A 20,917-nucleotide genomic window follows, 5' to 3' on the forward strand; every position below is an offset into this window, starting at 1 on the left:
ATATGTGCATATAATAGTATTAAATAATAATTGCATTCACTCCTTTATTCAAATTTCAAAAAATAACGAAAGTGGCGTGGTCAAATCGGTACAGGCAACACGTCATTCCTGACCTAGCCAAACAAGCAAAATAAACAAAAAATGGGGCGCCTGTCAGTGTGTGGCGTAGTGGTGCTACGATGTGATTAATTGAAAATACAGGATCGTTTAAGCTGTATTTTATCATTTCACGCAATCAGCCACGGTGTATTGCACACTTAACGTCCTACTCTAGGTGTTAACAGTTGAATCTCCGCTCTGTGATGAGCTGTAAGTACATGCGCATGTTTTGCTAAGGGGTTAGCATTGGCTGCACAAAAAACAGATAATTGTGAACAATTTGAGATATTTGGCTGTGACAAATGGCAGGTCTACGGATTTTAGATCTCGAGTCAGATGAACTGGCAGCTGTCATTTAACGTTGATTGAGTCAGTGTTTTAGTGTTGTGTTGTGTAACTTAATGCTGTGTTGTTGTTGTTGTTGTTGTTTTCAATTCAGTACGTTTAAATGCTTAGAGGCGAGCTGCCGTAAAGCTGTGACAGTAATAATGACACTAAGACATCAGTAAATGCGTTAATTATTACTATTATAAGAGTAGGATGGTGCAAGATGATCTCCACCTTATTTATTTTTCTTCTCTTCACTACAGAAGGCACACAGTCTCACAAAGACTATAGAATACTCTTTGATTATCAACATTTTTAAGATTTTGTTAGTCGAAACAGTTTTGAAGTTAACTTATCTAATTTTGTATCTTTGGAAAATAGTCATCTGTGACATTGCATTATGTTAAATATCAAAGATTTTGTGTCTATTTGTTAATTGGGAATTTGTGGACCAATTAAAGTTTTTACATCTATGGAGAAAAATATATATTTTGAAGTTCTGTAGCAGTTCTGCCCCTAGAATTGGCACAGAAAGCCTTTGTGGCATGTTATTATTATATTACAATAATGTAATATCATATGTTATTATATAATGGTTATTATTCAGTAATTATATGAGGTAGATGTACATTTCAGACATCTTTGCTATTCATTAAAACCTGCTTTGTCTGTCATCGGTCATTCAAATATTCAACAAAATTGTCAAAGTACAATTTTAAGTAGAATAGATGATGCAGTATTTGACATTATAACACTCATCTTGTACATGTTGTATCTAAATATGTTACTATTTTAAAATATGTTGTGTAAATGTACATTATTATTAAGGGGGCTTTTTCCTCCATCCTACCCTACCAATTCAACTGCCTGTCAGTTATGTACTTTTTCAATTATTGTGTTATTTATATTGGCTTTTTCACTGTGCACTGAGGAAACTGTCTTTAATTTGTATGTCTTAGGTGCGTGCGACAATGGATAGTGATCTGAGCCCACAGGACAAGAAAGACTTGGATAAATTCATCAAATTCTTTGCCTTGAAGGTGATTACATTAAACACTACAGTACTAAGGGTATTATTGGATGCATGAAATCTGGTATCCCAGGTGACAGGGTGATGATATCCTTTGCTTTATGTGTCTTTCAGACAGTGCAAGTTATAGTTCAAGCCCGGCTTGGAGAGAAGATCAGCACTTGCTCATCTTCATCACCGACAGGTTCAGACTGGGTAAGACACATCCAGGATACTTCACACACAATGGTCCTGTTTTGTTTACATCATAACTAACATGATATCTGCATGTCTGGTCCTTTTCATGTTTTTATTCAGTTTAATCTGGCAATAAAAGACATCCCAGAGGTGACTCATGAAGCAAAAAAAGCTCTTGCTGGACAACTGCCTGGCATCGGCCGATCCATGTGTGTGGAGATCTCCCTCAAAACCTCAGAGGTCTAGTCTTTCTTTTAGTTCACCATCAATATAATAACAGAATCATGACAAAATGCCCAACTTAATAAAAAGATGTTTACTTGAGTATTAAGAAGTTGTGTTTACCCATGCAGGGAGACTCCATGGAGCTGGAGACATGGTGTTTGGAAATGAATGAAAAGTAAGCACATAGAATTCCCCTATACAGACAGGACAAAGCAGTCAGCTGAGAACTGCTCTATGTTGAGATGGATACATTATCAGCAAGTCAATATTTACTATACTGGGGCATAACTCGGGTTTTGCATTTTCTTCCAGGTGTGATAAGGACATTAAAGTGTCCTATACAGTTTATAATCGTCTCTCTCTGCTGCTCAAGTCTTTGCTGGCCATCACAAGGGTGACACCTGCTTACAAGCTTTCACGTAAACAAGGGCATGATTATGTCATACTCTACAGGTACTCAACACACTTTCTTCTACACTCCACAAAGCCTTATATTGCCTGATACATGAGTTCATAGAGGGGGAAACAGGATGTCATGTACAGTCAGATTTTATTAATATCTCTTTGATAGGATCTATTTTGGAGATGTCCAGCTGACAGGTCTCGGGGAAGGTAATAGTTTGATGGGCTCTCTTCAAAGTACTAATAAAGGCTGTGTAGATGTTCTGTAGTATCTTCTTCACTTCTCTCTGCAGGGTTCCAGACAGTACGAGTGGGTATTGTAGGCACTCCCATAGGCACCATCACTTTGTCCTGTGCATATCGCACTAATTTGGCCCTCATGTCTTCAAGGTATGCATTACATCTTCCTGAATGCAAGTGCTGGGCCATAAACTGTTTTGAATTACACAACCAGTATGAATTTTGTGCCTAAGCAACATTGACAGCATCGTGAATTGAGAGTTGACTGTTAACTCAACGTGCAAATATCGCTGCAGCCTCAGATTATTGTTGTTTTACATTCACAGCACATTAAAACATCTTAACTACTTGATCTGGACAAACTGTTTATCGTTAGAAAGACTCCAGCTTCAATATTTGACCACTGTTATGATAAAACATGGTTGCAGTGACAGTAATTTCTTAATTTATGTTAGGAGTGCAAAATAATTCATGATATTTTGAACAGAATGAAAACACGTATTCATATTCAGTCACATATGCTGTGGTTTATTTGTGTTCACATAGCTTCACTGAACAGCTTATACAGTGAGGAAAATAAGTATTTGAACACCCTGCTATTTTGCAAGTTCTCCCACTTAGAAATCATGGAGGGGTCTGAAATTGTCATCGTAGGTGCGTGTCCACTGTGAGAGACATAATCTAAAAAAAAAAATCCAGAAATCACAATGTATGATTTTTTAACTATTTATTTGTATGATACAGCTGCAAATAAGTATTTGAACACCTGAGAAAATCAATGTTAATATTTGGTACAGTAGCCTTTGTTTGCAATTACAGAGGTCAAACGTTTCCTGTAGTTTTTCACCAGGTTTGCACACACTGCAGGAGGGATTTTGGCCCACTCCTCCACACAGATCTTCTCTAGATCAGTCAGGTTTCTGGCCTGTCGCTGAGAAACACGGAGTTTGAGCTCCTCCAAAGATTCTCTATTGGGTTTAGGTCTGAGACTGGCTAGGCCACGCCAGAACCTTGATATGCTTCTTACAGAGCCACTCCTTGGTTATCCTGGCTGTGTGCTTCGGGTCATTGTCATGTTGGAAGACCCAGCCTCGACCCATCTTCAATGCTCTAACTGAGGGAAGGAGGTTGTTCCCCAAAATCTTGCAATACATGGCCCCGGTCATCCTCTCCTTAATACAGTGCAGTCGCCCTGTCCCATGTGCAGAAAAACACCCCCAAAGCATGATGCTACCACCCCATGCTTCACAGTAGGGATGGTGTTCTTGGATGGTACTCATCATTCTTCTTCCTCCAAACACGTTTAGTGGAATTATGACCAAAAGTTCTATTTTGGTCTCATCTGACCACATGACTTTCTCCCATGACTCCTCTGGATCATCCAAATGGTCATTGGCAAACTTAAGTCGGGCCTGGACATGTGCTGGTTTAAGCAGGGGAACCTTCCGTGCCATGCATGATTTCAAACCATGACGCCTTAGTGTATTACCAACAGTAACCTTGGAAACGGTGGTCCCAGCTCTTTTCAGGTCATTGACCAGCTCCTCCTGTAGTTCTGGGCTGATTTCTCACCTTTCTTAGGATCATTGAGACCCCACGAGGTGAGATCTTGCATGGAGCCCCAGTCCGAGGGAGATTGACAGTCATGTTTAGCTTCTTCCATTTTCTAATGATTGCTCCAACAGTGGACCTTTTTCACCAAGCTGCTTGGCAATTTCCCGTAGCCCTTTCCAGCCTTGTGGAGGTGTACAATTTTGTCTCTAGTGTCTTTGGACAGCTCTTTGGTCTTGGCCATGTTAGTAGTTGGATTCTTACTGATTGTATGGGGTGGACAGGTGTCTTTATGCAGCTAACGACCTCAAACAGGTGCATCTAATTTAGGATAATAAATGGAGTGGAGGTGGACATTTTAAAGGCAGACTAACAGGTCTTTGAGGGTCAGAATTCTAGCTGATAGACAGGTGTTCAAATACTTATTTGCAGCTGTATCATACAAATAAATAGTTAAAAAATCATACATTGTGATTTCTGGATTTTTTTTTTTTAGATTATGTCTCTCACAGTGGACATGCACCTATGATGACAATTTCAGACCCCTCCATGATTTCTAAGTGGGAGAACTTGCAAAATAGCAGGGTGTTCAAATACTTATTTTCCTCACTGTATCTATCTTATCTATTAGGGCTTATAGTCCAAAAGTGTGTGTCCTTGGAGAAGTATTTGTATATTTACACATGTCTACTTCATATTTCTTCATGCATAATAATTTTTGTTCATTTTCCATTGATTTACACTAAATTAAATTTTCTACCTATTAGATTGTTTTATTAACATCTACACCTACACCAACCCTAAACTTACCCCTTACAATAATGCAAAAACAATAATTATTGTTGTACAGTGTGTTCTCAGTAGCCGCAGCTCTATCCCTTATAGCCTTGATTCTGCTTCCAGCGCTGTCTGTCTGTGTTTTCTCTTCCGTGATCGCTGTTCTGACTCGGAGGAAGCTCATTCGCTGCTCATAATGTCAGTCATATCAAAGGGACTTTGATCATATAATGCGTTCATAACACGCCCTGCCTCTTATAACGAACTTCCACTAGGTGGGTAAATGTAGCTTAAATGTATACTGGGATCAAAGAGATGTGGCTAATCCATGAAATGCCAGAATAATGGCTGAATAAAAACAAAAGAATAATGATGATTACTTCTCATACCTGGCAGAGGTCGCAATACAAAGAGGAGCAAATACTGTAGCAGGCAGAGCAAGCTCACTGTTCACGATGCGTGAAATATTGGAAGAAAATCCTAAATACTGAATTTATATGAATGTATTTCTGAGGTGAACTGACTGTCTTCAGAAAAGTTTAGATGGTATTTTCTTTTCATCATCTATTAAAGTAGTTTCATAAGCGCAGCGCTGCTTTGTTTACAGCGGTAACCAGGGAAACGCTATACTGCTGCTATCCCTTAGCGCCACCTGCTGTCAAGAGAGAGAATTTGCGTTCTCATTCATCCCATTTGCTCTTTTTGTTTCGTTTTTATGTAGTACACTTTCACAAAGCTAAAGTCAGACCTTTCTGTTTTTGCTTTAAAATGTGAAATACAGTCTAATTTAAATCAAAAACTTGCGGCCCCTTCTTGTTTGGTTGGTTTTGATTAAAATTCTGATTCATGCAAGGCACATTCAGGAAAAATAAGGTTATAAACCGTGAAACCGCCACAATCCTAAAAAAAAGTGATACAGATTTTTTGGTCAAACTGCCCAGCACTAATGCAGCACATTCAAGTATTCAGATATTCTGGGTAGTTTTGTAGTAGTGTTGTGCAAGATACTGTCCTTGTGTGTCTCACAGGCAATTTGAGAGGACAGGCCCTATCATGGGTATCATCATTGATCATTTTGTGGAGCGTCCCTTCACTAATATGGCACACATGCATCCCTGCAGTTACAGGTGCGTAAATAAATAATCACAGTATAGATAGGCTACTGTTCAGAGGTTTGGGGTGAGAAAGTTTATATATATATATATATATATATATATATATATATTAGGTGCATCAAATTTGAATGGGAAATTTTAATTTCAAAATATCAATTTGGCTGGCATTGCATTTTGTTCCAATTAACATAAAAATTACTTTTGAAAAGTTTTGAGGAATTCCACTGAGATTTAGGGGTGCCACCTAACACATGAACTTTGGCGAAATTTCAAAAATGTGCTATTTTTGTGTAATTGCCAAAAGGTTGACCTGGAAATGTTGAGTACAGTGAACTTTTATACAGTAACATGTTCTATAGGGTTATCAAAGTAAAGTTGTTTGTTTGCCCTTTGTGCAACTTGGGCATTTCTCAGAATTCAACTTTCAAGATTCTCCATTAATTTGTCCTATAGACAAAATGAATGGAGGTCAATGGGACATGTTCACGTGGTCTTACCCTGAATTTTGTGCAGCAGTGATGGATGTCGGACACACATATAAAGTTTAATTGACTTTATTGTTAAACACAAGGCGATACTGACACACTTAAAAGAACAAACCCTCTCTAGTGGCTAACTCACTGGCAACTAACAGGGCCTAAATGGTAAGAGCTGACACTAACTAAACTTAAAACTTAATTGCTCAGTCTGTGCCAGAGTCTGCTCCAATGAGCAACATCATGTTAATTTACTGTAACAAATACAATGCTACTCTCAATAAACATGAGACATCTACAGTATACACTGAATATGACATTGTCCACTTTAGAATACTGTTGATGTTAAGCTATTAAGCTTAGCTAACATAGATACCTAACTGTGGTTGGCAAACTAACATTAGCTAGATGTAATGAGCACCAAATACCTATAAATATGACTTAAATGACTTATGATAAATAAGTATACAATGACACAACTACAGATATGATAGTAATATGTAATAATACATACCCAACACAGAAAGATCACCTCAAACAGAAAGATCACCTCAGTTTTCTTGAGCTGTAGTATTGTTTACCTCAGATCTCAATGGCGACCATTGAGCACTGTTAACCACTTTATCCAACAAAAACAGATGTGCGGTGGCACCCCTAAATCATCATGTACTGGAAAAATATTTTGCATGTGTTGTTTCTACATATATTGGAACACTTTTAGCACCCAGCCATATCAAAATTCAAGAATTGTGTTTTTTGATGCACCCTAATATATATATATATATACAGGTGTTGGTCATATAATTAGAATATCATCAAAAAGTTGATTTATTTCACTAATTCCATTCAAAAAGTGAAACTTGTATATTATATTCAGTTATTACACACAGACTGATATATTTCAAATGTTTATTTCTTTTAATTTTGATGATTAGAGCTTACAGCTCATGAAAGTCAAAAATCAGTATCTCAAAATATTAGAATATTTACATTTGAGTTTGAATAAATGACCATCCCTACAGTATAAATTCTGGGTATCTCTTGTTCTTTGAAACCACAATAATGGGGAAGACTGCTGACTTGGCATTGATCCAGAAGACAAACATTGACACCCTCCACAAAGAGGGTAAGTCACAGAAGGTCATTACTGAAAGGTGTGGCTGTTTACAGAGTGCTGTATCAAAGCATATTAAATGCAAAGTTGACTGGAAGGAAGAATTTGGGTAGGAAAAGGTGCACAAGCAACAGGGATGACCGCAAGCTAGAGAATACAGTCAAGCAAAGCCGATTCAAACACTTGGGAGAGCTTCACAAGGAGTGGACTGAAGCTGGAGTCAGTGCATCAAGAGTCACCACGCTCAGACGTCTTCAGGAAAAGGGCTACCAAGCCACTTCTGAACCAGAGACAACGTCAGAAGCATCTTACCTGGACTGTGGAGAAAAATAACTGGACTGTTGCTCAGTGGTCCAAAGTCCTCTTTTCAGATGAAAGTAAATTTTACATTTCATTTGGAAATCAAGGTCCCAGAGTCTGAAGGAAGAGTGGAGAGGCACAGAATCCATGTTGCTTGAAGTCCAGTGTGAAGTTTCCACAGTCTGTTATGATTTGGGCTGCCATGTCATCTGCTGGTGTTGGTCCACTGTGTTTTCTGAAGTCCACAGTAAACGCAGCCATCTACCAGGAAATTTTAGAGCACTTCATGCTTCCTTCTGTTGACAAGCATTATGGAGATGCTGATTTCAATAGCTGATTTCAACAATGCAGATGAGCTGAAGGCCACTATCAGAGCAACCTGGGCTCTCATAACACCTGAGCAGTGCCACAGACTGATCGACTCCATGCCACGCCGCATTGCTGCAGTAATTCAGGCAAAAGGAGCCCCAACTAAGTATTGAGTGCTGTACATGCTCATACTTTTCATTTTCATACTTTTCAGTTGGCCAAGATTTCTAAAATTCCTTTCTTTGTATTGGTCTTAAGTAATATTCTAATATTTTGAGATACTGATTTTTAACTTTCATGAGCTGTAAGCTCTAATCATCAAAATTAAAAGAAATAAACATTTGAAATATATCAGTCTGTGTGTAATTAATGAATATAATATACTAGTTTCACTTTTTGAATGGAATTAGTGAAATAAATCAGCTTTTAATGATATTCTAATTATATGACCAGCACCTGTATATATATATATATATATATATATATATATATATATATATATATATATATATATATATATATATATATATATATATATATATATACTTTTAATTAATACTTTTATTCAACAATGACACAAATTAATCAAAAGTGACAATCAATACTTTTACATTGTTACAAAACAGCTCTATTTCGAATAAATGCTGTTCTTTCTATTCATCAAATAATTCTGTAAAAAAACATACAATATACCAAATATACAAAAAGTACTAAAGTCAAGTCACCTTTATTTATATAGCGCTTTTAACAATACAGATTGTGTCAAAGCACTTAACAGTATCAAATTGGAGGATAGAGTGTCAGTAATGTATAATGATAAGATTAAACACTCAATTTTCAGTTAATGGCATTTCATTATTGAATTCAGAGATGTCATTGTTTAGCTCAGTTTAGTTTAAATAGTATCTGTGCAACCAAATTGACGATAATCGCTAGAAATTTAGTGAAACTGTTTTCAACTTTGATAATAATATGAAGTGTTTCTTAGGCACCAAATGGGCATGTTAAAATGATTTCTGAAGGAATGGCTAGTGAAAATTCAGCTTTATCATGCAGGAATAAATGACATTGTAATGTATGTTAAGATAGAAAAAAACATTAGTACTGTTTTAACTGTACTTTTGGTCAAATAAATGTGGTCTTGGTGAGCACAAGAGACTAATTTACAAAACATTTAAAAAATCTTACCAACCCCAAACTGTTGTGTATATTGCAATGTCGAATATCACATGTATTATTTCTATCAAAATTAATATTTCATTTTTTTAGAGTACACTAGAAAGACATACAATGTTTAAATGTTTTTTTCAGCATTCAGAATAAGATGGAATTAAACCATTAATAACAAAAAATTTTTTTTTTACATATTTTACTTTTACATATTGATAGTTCAGGGATTCAAACTGATGACTCTGCTTTCTTGTCCTCTGCCTCTAACCAGCTCTTTTCTTTTTTTCTCTTAGAGCACCTGGAGAAGATGAGGGAGGGACTTATGCAGGAATAGAAGACTCTCAGGAGGTGTGCACCACGTCCTTTTCCACCTCCCCACCATCACAGGTAATGCCGTCTCGTATCACCTTTCCATCTATCCCATTAAAAATAACCCTTCACCACCTTCCTTGTACAAGCCAGGCTTCAGTACAGGTGCAGTGCAGCCTGTCATTAAGAGATTAACTGGTAACCTCTCACAATGGATAAGTTGTTTTCATTCACGAGTCTCTTTCAGCAGTTCCCTGATGAACAGGTTTCATTCTTTAAATGTGACTTATAGTTTTTATATTCCTCCAGCCATGAATATGATTTGAGATTGCTGCTAAGTACAGTACATATCCTTCCTATACTTGTTGTTCCTATACTATATCTTTTTTTTTTTTTTTTTGCTGTGTTTGGTTAGTCTGCTGTCTTCATCAGTGTTGTTTTTGTTAACTAAATTCACTATTTCACATAAAGCTGAAATAAACAAAGCCAAAATAAAATATAAAATTAATATATATTTTAAATAGTATATAAATAATACTAAAATAATACTGCTCTTGGTGTATTTGCTTCAGTACAAAAGTGTTCAAAAATCTTCAGTTAGCGTTAAAAGTCATTTATGTGACCATGGAATCAGTTTCTTTCTCTCCCCATTATCTCTTTCTGTGGTAGTGCTTTCATTTCTGTTGTTGCCCTTCTTTCTTTCTTTCTTTCTTTCTTTCTCTTTCTTTCTTTCTTTCTTTCTTTCTGTGTGCATGTAGTGTGTGTGTACAGTAAGTCAGGCACATTTTAAGACACCAAAGCCGACTCTGATGGCCACACTGAAGGTTCCCCTCATGGGGCTTGGCATCTCACACCAAGTGAGTCCAGTGTGTGTGAGAGAGAAGTGTGTGTACACGCATGCAGCTGATAGATTAATTCAAGTAAAAAGTGTGTGTGGCCTGCCCCAGTAACCTATACTCCACTGCTTACCCTTCATAACCTTGTATAACCTTTTAATTAAGAGGGTTATACAGTGTCACTCACACAAGAGATTGTTTGAGCACTGCTCAGGCAAACGCACACAGTCACTGCTGCCTTCTCCTTGAGCTGACCTGCCTGCTGTTTTACTTGAAGCATTTGTGTGTTTGCTCTGATAACTTCTCTGATCCTTCTTGCTCTCTGCTCTGCAGTGAGGTTTAAACAGGACCAGACTTGAAAAGGCCTCTTGATCTGACATTTGACTCTTATTGTGATATGAATCTCTCTCTGTCTCTCAGCTGTACAGCTCTCGTCTGTCATATCAGACTCCTGGCCTGGGAACTGTGGATGTGTGCCATCCTACGGCTTGTACTGCTGCTGCACATCCTCACCAGGTACAGCACACAACACATTACGCACATGCAAAAGCACTACTTTCCCTATCATAACTTCATGCCCCTCATTCCTTCTGATGTAGAACAGCTGCTTGGAATTACTTGCACCTGTTTACAGAAGTGTGTGTGTTGTGTTGTTTTGACCTGACTGCGGTGGCCAAGTATGTGTCTCTTCCTAATCAGATGGTTGTGCCCGGTAAAGAAGGTGGAGTCCCACAGGTGCCGGCTCAGCCTACTCATGGCACTGCAGCTGAGCATGGTCGTATCCCCTCATGCCCCACTGGACAATCCCCTCAGCCAGCACCACCCACATCCTGTAGTAGGTAAGAGTGTGAGGAGATTCAGACTGTTCAATGCTGATTTTTCATTTGTCAGTTCAGCAAAATTTGATTCCATGTTTGTTTGTTTGTTTGTGTGTGTGTGTGGTAGCGAGGTGAAGACTGTGTCCCCCTCTGATGCTCTAGAGACCACCTTCACCAGGAAAGTTGGGGCTTTTGTCAACAAAGCCACCACTCAGGTTAGAATACATTAATAATATATAATAACTTAGAAAACAAAAATTACTTTCATGTACATAAATCTACATGAACTACTGAGCAGTTAAGCATACAGTTAGCATTCAAAAGTTTGTGGTCGGTGAGGTTTTTTAATGTTTTTGAGTATCTTATGCTCACCTAGGTTAAATGTAATCAAAAATAGTAAAAACTGTTGTTAGAATTAAAAATAACAGTTTTCTGTTTTAATATGTTGTAAAATTTAATATATTCTTGAGGTGGCAAAACAGAATTTTTAGCAACCATTACTCCAGTCTTCAGTGTCACGTGATGCTTCAGACAACAATCTAATATGCAAGAAACCTTTCCTCTTATTATTATTATTATTGTCAACGTTGAGCAACATAGCGCACCTTAATATTGTGAACATTTTTTTCTGAATTGTTTAATGAATCGAAAGATCAAAATAACAGCATTTATTTGAAATAGAAATATTTTTGTATCATTTTAAATGTTATAATTGTGACTTTTGATCAGTTAAATGCATTCTTTATGACTAAAATTGTTCATTTCTTTTTTTTAAATCGTACAGACCCCAAACCTTTGAAGGGTAGCATATATATTAAGCTTGTATTTGTTAATATTGTTACAATTAAAAATAACAGTTTTCTGTTTTAATGTTGTAAAATTTTATTTATTCTTGTGATGGCAAAACAGAATTTTCAGCAACCATTACTCCAGTCTTCAGTGTCACATGATGCTTCAGACAACAATGTAATATGCAAGAAACCTTTCCTCTTCTTCTTCTTATTATTATTATTGTCAATGTTGAGCAACATAGCACACCTTAATATTGTGGGAAAAAAATCTGAATTGTTTTAATGAACCCGAAAGATCAAAATAACAGTATTTATTTGAAATAGAAGTCTTGTTGTAACATTTTAAATGTTGTAACTGTGACTTTTGATCAGTTAAATGCATTCTTTATAACTAAAATTTTTCATTTCGTTTTTACAAATCGTACAGACCCCAAAACTTTGAAGGGTAGTGTGTATATATTAAGCTTGTATTTGTTAATATTATTAAGTCAAGACTTGCTAGTAACGTGTTAGTAATTTACGTGTTAGTGTTAGTAATATAAAAAGTATTACTGATAAGTGCAAAAAGTCACTGTCATGTTCAGTGGGAGGTGAAAATGCATTCTGATGTGTTGTGTATGTGTGTAACTCAGGTGACAACAACCAGTTTGGATCTTCCTTTTGCTGCATTCGCTCCAAGAGCCTACGACCTGGAGGAGAATGACCCAATGGTATTGAAAGAAAACAACACCCATACTTACTATGCATTTCAAATTAAGAAAACCCAATGCATTGTCCACTGTCTCCTAATAGGTTTTGTGTGTGTGTGTGTGATTTAGAGGTGTTTTGCTCTGTTTGCAGGTGCACCCTCCTCCATCCCCGGCTCCTTCCTCTCCCTTGCAAGGCAGCCTGCACTCAAACAGCTCGACCCACAGCGTGGGGCAGCCGCAAGACGACTTTGTCATGGTTGACTTTGTAAGTGCACCAACACATAATAAAAATTAACTTATGAAGAACTGCTTTCCTCTCCAGATATTGAGAACTATGAAAGGCACTGCATCAGTACATTGAGTGAATGGGAACTGTTGAGTACCAGAGAGATGGGTACTGGTAGGCATTTTGTTGTTTTTGATTCCTCTTGTGAGAGTTTTGACAGCAGAAAGGAGTTGTGTTGAATGATGCAGTATCCCACACCAATTGGAAGTCTTTGAAGCTAGTGAGCTGATGTTGCATAAGAGAAGCCCGACGAGACCTACTTGATCATGTTATTTTTTAAGTCCGTTTCTGCATGACCTAGCAGCATTGTTCTGGTGTTGATCAGAGCTCTAGTGTTGGGATAAAATCAATACAAATGTTACTAGAGAAGTAAAAACAAGAAAAGACTAGCTCCTAAATAAACACACATGAAAATTCGAACTCAAATCTTCAGAATTGCTTGAAAATTACAGGCAGGTGAGTTTGATTAAGGTTGCCAATAAACTCTGCAGGCCAGTGGCCCTCCCGGACCAGATATTGTTCTAAATGTATGGTAAAAGCCGAATATGATCCATATTATGTTTAAAGACCAGTTCTGTGATTGTGTGCCAAACAGAAACCAGCATTTTCTAAGGATGACCTTCTGCCAATGGATCTGGGAACTTTCTATAGAGAGTTTCAAAACCCTCCTCAACTCGCAAGCCTGTCCATCGATGTCAGCGCTCAGTCTATGGCTGAGGATTTGGTGAGAAACAAACAAATTCTTGTCAGAGCACATACTGAACATTTTTGCAGTCTATATGGGACAGATTGACCTTGAGGCATAGAGAGTATTCATATACTGTAGGTATAATTACAGATCGTTTTTAGCACCAAACCAGGGTTGGTGTTAAAGTCTTAAGGAAAATGTTTTATTGTGTGGATAGTAAAATTAAGAACCATTGAAATAATTGCAAGTATTTTTTTTATATGTAGTTCACTTAAAAACAGAATCTGTATACAAATTTTACATAGGGTGACTTATTCACATTCATGCCATAGTAACATTGTGATGATATTTGGTACAGTGAACATGTTTTTTTGCAGGACTCTCTTCCAGAGAAACTGGCCATTTATGAGAAGAACATTGACGAGTTTGATGCATTTGTGGACACGCTACAATAAAACAGAACAGAGATTGCTTTCTTCACAACTTCTTTACTCTTCTTGCTTCCTTCACTGAAGCATCCCTCATTGGATGTCTACATTAACTATGTTTTGTTTCAGTTTTTCCTTGTACTATGAGGAGAATCATCATTCAAGAAAAAAAGTGAACTGAGGTATAAGGAGAGCAGCATCTGTTACAGGAACAGAGCAACATTAAATTTCCAACCCTTGTATTTATTAAAATAGCAGAACTGTGTAAGTAAAGCTCACTGTAATGAATGTATAAACCTGTACCAGCCTTTATTTTTGTTTTGCTCATCACAACACCACATGCAGTTCACTGACTAGTCACTGAAGCAGATTTCTGTCATTGTACCGCTGGCACCATCTGAATTCTCTTACGATGTTAATTCAAGGGAAAATGTGAATAATCTGAGAATATGTCCAGTTTTTCTTTATAGGCTTAAACATGAACGACACTACAAGTGAACACTGACAACAGTGAGTCGCGAGTCTGTGTCTGCTTTACCTGATTCCTGTAAATGCATTTAACCATCAACTTTTAATTTTTTTTTTTTAAATTAGGGACAGTTTATCATTACTACTCGTCAGGTCTTTAAACGGTGAGGAAGGTTTTTTTTTTTTTTAAAGCTTATGTTGGCAAGTCATTAGGAGCTGGACCTTCTTTTATTATTTTAAGTGTCTTCTTTCTTTCCTCACGTTGTTAATATGGCATGTAAATGTTGCGTAATAAACTGATTTATTTCAGACAGGCCTGTTTTTGTTTCCCCTGTATGCTGAACCGGTCAATGACATTGTGTCTCCTTTAGGCAAACCTTGGAGTTCACTAGCTAATGAATATTCGCTAGCTCGACGCTCGCCCAATGGAGCGCGACGGCTTGGCTTATGAATATTAATTAGGGTGCGTTACTGGAAGGCTACCAAGCAACGTCAGTAGAGGCTATTTTATAATTCATGAGCGCCATAGCACAAACACGCCTACTTCCATATTTAGATAAATCCAGTGTTGTTTTGACAGCAGTTGTGAGATGTTTTTCTATCGTCCAGCTGTCTGAACTTCCATAGGTAAACTTGACTGTGTAGTCTTTATTCCATTTTAAAAGCGGATTTCAAGTGCCTAAAAGAAAGTTTTAGTTTCGTCTTCATTTCACATCGGATTACATAATTTAGTGTACACTTGGTAAGTCACGTATGTTTTCTCTATAGTAGATTATGTGTACATCGTGCTCACTCGTCTGAACGGTCGCTTTGAAATATCAAGAAATAGGCTAGATAACTCAGCATAGTACACTCGTTGTCTGTATGTGATAATAACCAGTGTTGGGCTAGTTACTCAAAGAATGTAATATATAACTCATTATTAGTTACTCCTTTCAAAAGTAATATTGTTACTTTACTTATTACTTTCTGGCAACAGTAATTAGTTACATTACTTTTTCTTCACGCCCCGCAGAAGTTGTAACTGTGTATCTTCCAGATCAAATTCTTCTACAATGTTACTAACAACATATTTCTGCCTCATCATTTGACCAAAATCCACATTGGATCGCAGTCAGAAGTTATTACAAACACTCAATAGTGATTGATATTGACATTCAAGTAGAAGTGTTGTATTCATCTCATTAATTGTCATGTGTAGCTTGAAGTAATTTTTCCGTTACCCGTATGTGATTCTTTAAATTATGAAATTAAATCTAGGAATTATTTGATTGTTGGATTTTAAATCAGCGGGGTTGAGGCATCAAAAGTAACTTAAGTTGTTTTATGGAAAGTAACTGTAATATTATTACTGAAATCTTATTAATAATTAGTTACATTACTAGTTACTGCAAAAAGTAATATTATTACAGTAACTAAATTACTAGTAACTGCCCAACACTGATAATAACATATGCATATTAACTTGGAAATATTCGAAAGATGGCAAACTAGTTTTGCTTTTGGTAATGGGGATATTGGGTAGCTAGAAGTTTTTTTTTTAACTGTACAGTCATTGATGTATGTATGCTGTGTGTTGTAGAGAGCAAATGTTGCGCTCTTTTAGAGGTCACACCTGGGAGAGTTGGGAATGGGATCCAGACAGTAAATCTCCTGATGCTCATCTGTCTCTGTGCCGACAAGCCGTATATTTTCATATTAGCCCTCTGCTGGACAGTCAGGGTACTGCTGGGGTCAGAGGCACCAAAGGTGGGACTAGTGAGTGAACAGAGCTGGGTAGAGTACTTACAAATTGTAATCCGTTACTGATTCCAAATTACATAAAAATTGTAGTCAGTAACATAATCCATTACATTACACATTTTAGGTAATATAAACAGATTACTTTTAGATTACTTTGACCTAACTCGTTTATTACATTGATTTAAACAGGATAATCTTGAACCATAATGATTTAAAACTACAAAGAGTGAGAATATATATTCCTTTCATTGTAATTAACAACATGAAGTGCATGAAACATTATATTAGATCAAGGTTTCCCAAACGGGTTCGTAAAGGAACTGCAGGGGGTTTGTGAGTTTAATGAAAGGCAAAAATAATTAAATCACAAAAATGTAAAATTAAAATAAATCATTTTAAAATCACAATCAAAATAATTCACTTACTAAAAAAGAAGAAATATTTTATATTTACCTGCGCACCATATGACCATTAACCAATGTCAGAGAACTGTGAACATGCAAATGTGATACTTAATAAAATATTTATTTTAAAATCTCTGGGGTACTTAAAGGGGTCATTGATTATGATTTCACATTTTTAACTTTAGTTAGTGTGTAATGTTGCTGTTTGAGCATAAACAACATCTGCAAAGTTACGATGCTCAAAGTTCAATGCAAAGAGAGATATTGTCTTTTACAGAATTGCTGATTGACCACCCCTTTAAAGTAAATATATTGGGTGAAAGGTTCAGATTTTTAAAAAAGGTTTGAGATTGTCTGCAAATAAGAAATAACGAGATTTTGTGCATTTTAATGAGTTTGAAAGACAAAAGACTTTCAATAATACATAATACATGTTTAAATAACCTACTGAGTGATAATTTAAATAAAAATGAATGCGTTCATCAGTAGTCGATGCAATGTTGAAACACTTTTTAAACCTGAAATGATTTTTGTAAATCCAATAGTCAAATGCTGTGTCGCCACCTGACCTGACTAATGACTAGTCTATGTGTGAATATCCACAAAACTGGACTTTCTGAGTGTATATAAGCAGTAGACTATTTTTCTATTTTAAGATAAAAAAGAGGAATTAGAGAGAATCAATAAATGATGAATAATTTATTGCTATTGTGTGAACAATATGTAATCATGTAATCAATAAAAAAGTAACTGTAGTCTGATTACAAGTATTTTAAAATGTAACTTACTCTAATTACAAGTACTTAATTTTTGGAATCTGATTACGTAATCCAGATTACATGTAATCAGTTACTACCCAGCTCTGTGAGTTTGTTTTTGTTGTTCACAAGTCAGCTAGTTTTATTATTAAAGTACAGTGTCACATTTCATCAGGCTGATACTGTTTTAGGATTATAGACGTTCAGTGATCAGTAGTTGTACATTAAGTGCTAGTTTCCTTTGCAACAAGCCTGGTTCAAGTTAATTTTTAACTAGCAATTCAATTGTAATGTTAGTAAGGCTTTTATTATTCTCTAGTAGAGTATTGCTCAGTAGTCCAGAGGATAACCATCATGTGTTGTGGTAGAAATTTCTGATAATTGATTACCACAAAATAACGCATATTTCTGTGTAAGGTTTCACTCATGGTGAGCATTACTGGGAGATTGAGTTCCTTGAGCCTCCGTATGGAAGCTCTGTGATGGTGGGGGTCGGTACCCAAAATGCACTTCTGCACACAGGGGATCAAAAGTTTGTTAACCTCATAGGTGAGTCATGTTCTTCTTAGGAATGCTCATATTCTTCTTCAGCCAAATCAGCCCAGCCCAGCTCCACTCAGCACAGACATAAACTCCCTCAGGTTGATGATACTTGACAACCTAAAAACGAATTACATCATTTAATTATCAAACAGGAATAGATAAACAAGGGAGGAAAAGTACAGAACAATCAGTGTACAAAAGCACATAATGTTTTTCTTTGAATTATTGAAACTTTATGTTCTGATTGTCCTGTTTCTTTCTTTAAAAGGCATCGACAGTGAGAGTTGGGGTTTATCATACAAAGGCTTCATCTGGCATAATGGGAGGAGTCGAAAATACACAGAGCCTTTTTATGAAAGAAATACAGTCATTGGGGTTTTGCTGGACTTGAGCGCTAGAACACTGACGTTCTTCCGAAATGGAGTGAACCTTGGGGTGGCCTTCACTGGCCTGGAGCAGGTAAATATCAATGCACTAAGTATGTGGAAATATTGGATGTAAGTTAAATGTGGGAATTTAAAATGCTCCTGGAACTTGTGTGTTCCCCTGAAGGTCAACAAGGCTCTGTATCCTCTGGTGAGCTCAACGGCCCCTGAAACTGAGCTTCAGCTGGGTGTGAGGAGCCAGAGAATCTCCTCCCTACAGGAACAGTGCATACACATCATCACACAGTCCCTCTCACATTATAGACATGCACACGAATTACCATTACCCACACCTCTGCTCTGTCAAATACACACACATGTGCATTTATAAGTGGGGCACAACCCGTTTCTCCAACTTCAAATAACACAATTCTGTCCAGTACAACAGATCCGTTTTATAAGAAGCCATACCTCAAAAATGTTTTATATCGTTACAGTCCAATCATTTAAAAAGGTGAGATCAGTCGTAGAGACTTGAAACATGGATGGATGGTAGTCACACCACCTACAATATGACCGAGGCTCCCCCCGATCGGCCTGATGGTGGCGCTACAGCGACCGCGAGTACGAAATCGCTCATAACTCCTAACCGTCGGTCACAGGCTGAAGTGTTTAATTTCGGTGGAATCCTTGGCTCTTTCCGGACGAAACGAACGATCGGTCGTCGTGTATTTTGCATTTTTTGCAAAACATACTTTTGTGAACTAGTAACTAGGTTTTTCGCCCGATGTGAACCAAACCAGTGCAGAAAGATTCTCTGGAGAGTGAATGTCAGTAATTATCAAAAAAAGTTGAACTTTAACTCACCGTGGCAAAGGGAATTATTAAAATATCATCTTGTGATGTTGGGTGCCAGATTCGACGTAATACAGCCTCAAATTAGAAATTTTATCGCATACCTGCTGCCACTGCCAGACAAAAAAAACAAAACGACGACAGCTGTGATTAAACGATATAAAACGAGTGTACTGGACAGAAACGATCGTCAAAAATGCTCGCGTTTGCAGCGCACACTTCTTATCAGAAAGGGTTCAATCAGTGTTGCCAACTAATGTTCAGAGAAAGTTGCTATAGGAAGGTCAATTTGTTGCTAAAAGTTGCTAAATGATGTCACTGCGTAATCACGACGCAAAAATTTGTCACATCAAATCTAAGCAAAAAAATATGTTATATGTGTTAATTTAGATCTGTTTGTAAAACAATATGCATAATATAATATAAATAACTGTATTTTTAATACATTGAATTATTGAACACTTACACATTTTTGAATGATTACAATTTAAGTTTTTTTAATAGCTAGTAAACTAGTAATACTACGCATTCTCAACAATTATGCTTTAACAAAGTCCCTTTCAAGGGTTTCTATAGTCTTTGGCTTTAAGCAGTGTATTAGTAGTTAGTGTGCTACACTCTTAAGAAACGTCTGTAAAAAAAAAAAAGGGCACAATCTATGTTAATATGAAAGACTTTTCGGTATTGTTTTTTTGTTTAACCTGCATTTTAAATTACGCATTGTGTTTTCAGGTTACAGGGTGATAATGGATAATGTCCTAGAAAATTACTAGTATCTTTTCCATTTTTCTTATGGTGTACTAACTGATCAACAATCGCAGGTACAAGCTACTAATAAAGTGTGTCATGAATAAACAATGATTCAATTATGAAATTATTATTATTAAATTTAACAATTACAAACTTTGGTTTCCTCTTTTTGTGTAATTTGGATGGAAAATGTGTGCTTTTTTATTGTCTGAGTCACTTATCAAAAGTTGCTAAAAGTTGCCAAATAAATTTTTAAAAATTGCTAAATTTGTTGCTAGGTGCTTTTGGAAGAAAAAGTTGCTAGGGTAGTCTGAAAAGTTGCTACATTTAGCAACAAAATTGCTAAGTTGGCAACACTGGGTTCAATAAAGTATTGTCTTTTGTTGTTATGGGCGCGGGTGCGTCTAAAGATTTCTTATGCATCTCACGACTATGTCATATATGAAATAATGTCTGTGCTCGTGTGTAAAACAACAAAATGACGATTTATATGTTTAATCATTTGTAATTGTATATACATTGTTGTGATTAATTGTGGCTGGAATAATAATGTAGCTGTAAAAATAGTTGCCTGCTGAAATTGAAATGTGTACAATACATCTTCATGAATAGACACAGTGAGTTTGTCTTACTATACATGTTAGATGTGAGTCACTCAAGCCGGAGGAAATCCTGTCAGATCCTTTGAATGCGCGTGTAACTTTACGGGTCGCCGATTTGGTTCCGTCTGTTAAAGTTAACATTTTCAAATAACAATCTCGGTCCCGGACATATGATCTTACATATGCAGGTAAAATCGGATTTTGTCCAGTTATTGTTCAAAAAAAAAAAAACCAGCAAACAAACTAATAGCTAGTGTTAGTAAAGCGGTCAG

The 20,917-nt window shown here is 36.6% G+C and overlaps 1 protein-coding gene across 9 annotated transcripts; it reads left to right on the forward strand.

The window, feature by feature from the left end:
* Positions 1-102: 102 nt before the first annotated feature.
* Positions 103-20,656, forward strand: atg13 (ATG13 autophagy related 13 homolog (S. cerevisiae)). Of its 9 annotated transcripts, none has more exons than XM_058780441.1 (23): positions 104-309; positions 1,386-1,466; positions 1,571-1,651; positions 1,754-1,873; positions 1,987-2,033; positions 2,171-2,311; positions 2,430-2,470; positions 2,554-2,650; positions 5,857-5,955; positions 9,606-9,699; positions 10,380-10,478; positions 10,878-10,973; positions 11,157-11,296; positions 11,403-11,490; positions 12,185-12,241; positions 12,699-12,776; positions 12,907-13,020; positions 13,637-13,765; positions 14,107-15,367; positions 16,208-16,374; positions 17,948-18,079; positions 18,342-18,532; positions 18,626-20,656. In XM_058780441.1, the coding sequence occupies exons 2-19, from the start codon at positions 1,398-1,400 to the stop codon at positions 14,182-14,184; spliced, it is 1,668 nt and encodes a 555-aa protein (XP_058636424.1). In that variant the 5' UTR covers positions 104-309; positions 1,386-1,397; the 3' UTR covers positions 14,185-15,367; positions 16,208-16,374; positions 17,948-18,079; positions 18,342-18,532; positions 18,626-20,656. The 9 variants fall into 9 exon arrangements, with proteins under 9 accessions (XP_058636430.1, XP_058636424.1, XP_058636425.1 ...); XM_058780442.1 differs by having other exon boundaries at positions 14,107-15,252; XM_058780447.1 differs by lacking the exon at positions 5,857-5,955 and having other exon boundaries at positions 103-309.
* Positions 20,657-20,917: the final 261 nt, after the last annotated feature.

This window comes from Onychostoma macrolepis, chromosome 07 (genome assembly GCF_012432095.1).
Source record: "Onychostoma macrolepis isolate SWU-2019 chromosome 07, ASM1243209v1, whole genome shotgun sequence".
NCBI classification, from domain to species: domain Eukaryota; kingdom Metazoa; phylum Chordata; class Actinopteri; order Cypriniformes; family Cyprinidae; genus Onychostoma; species Onychostoma macrolepis.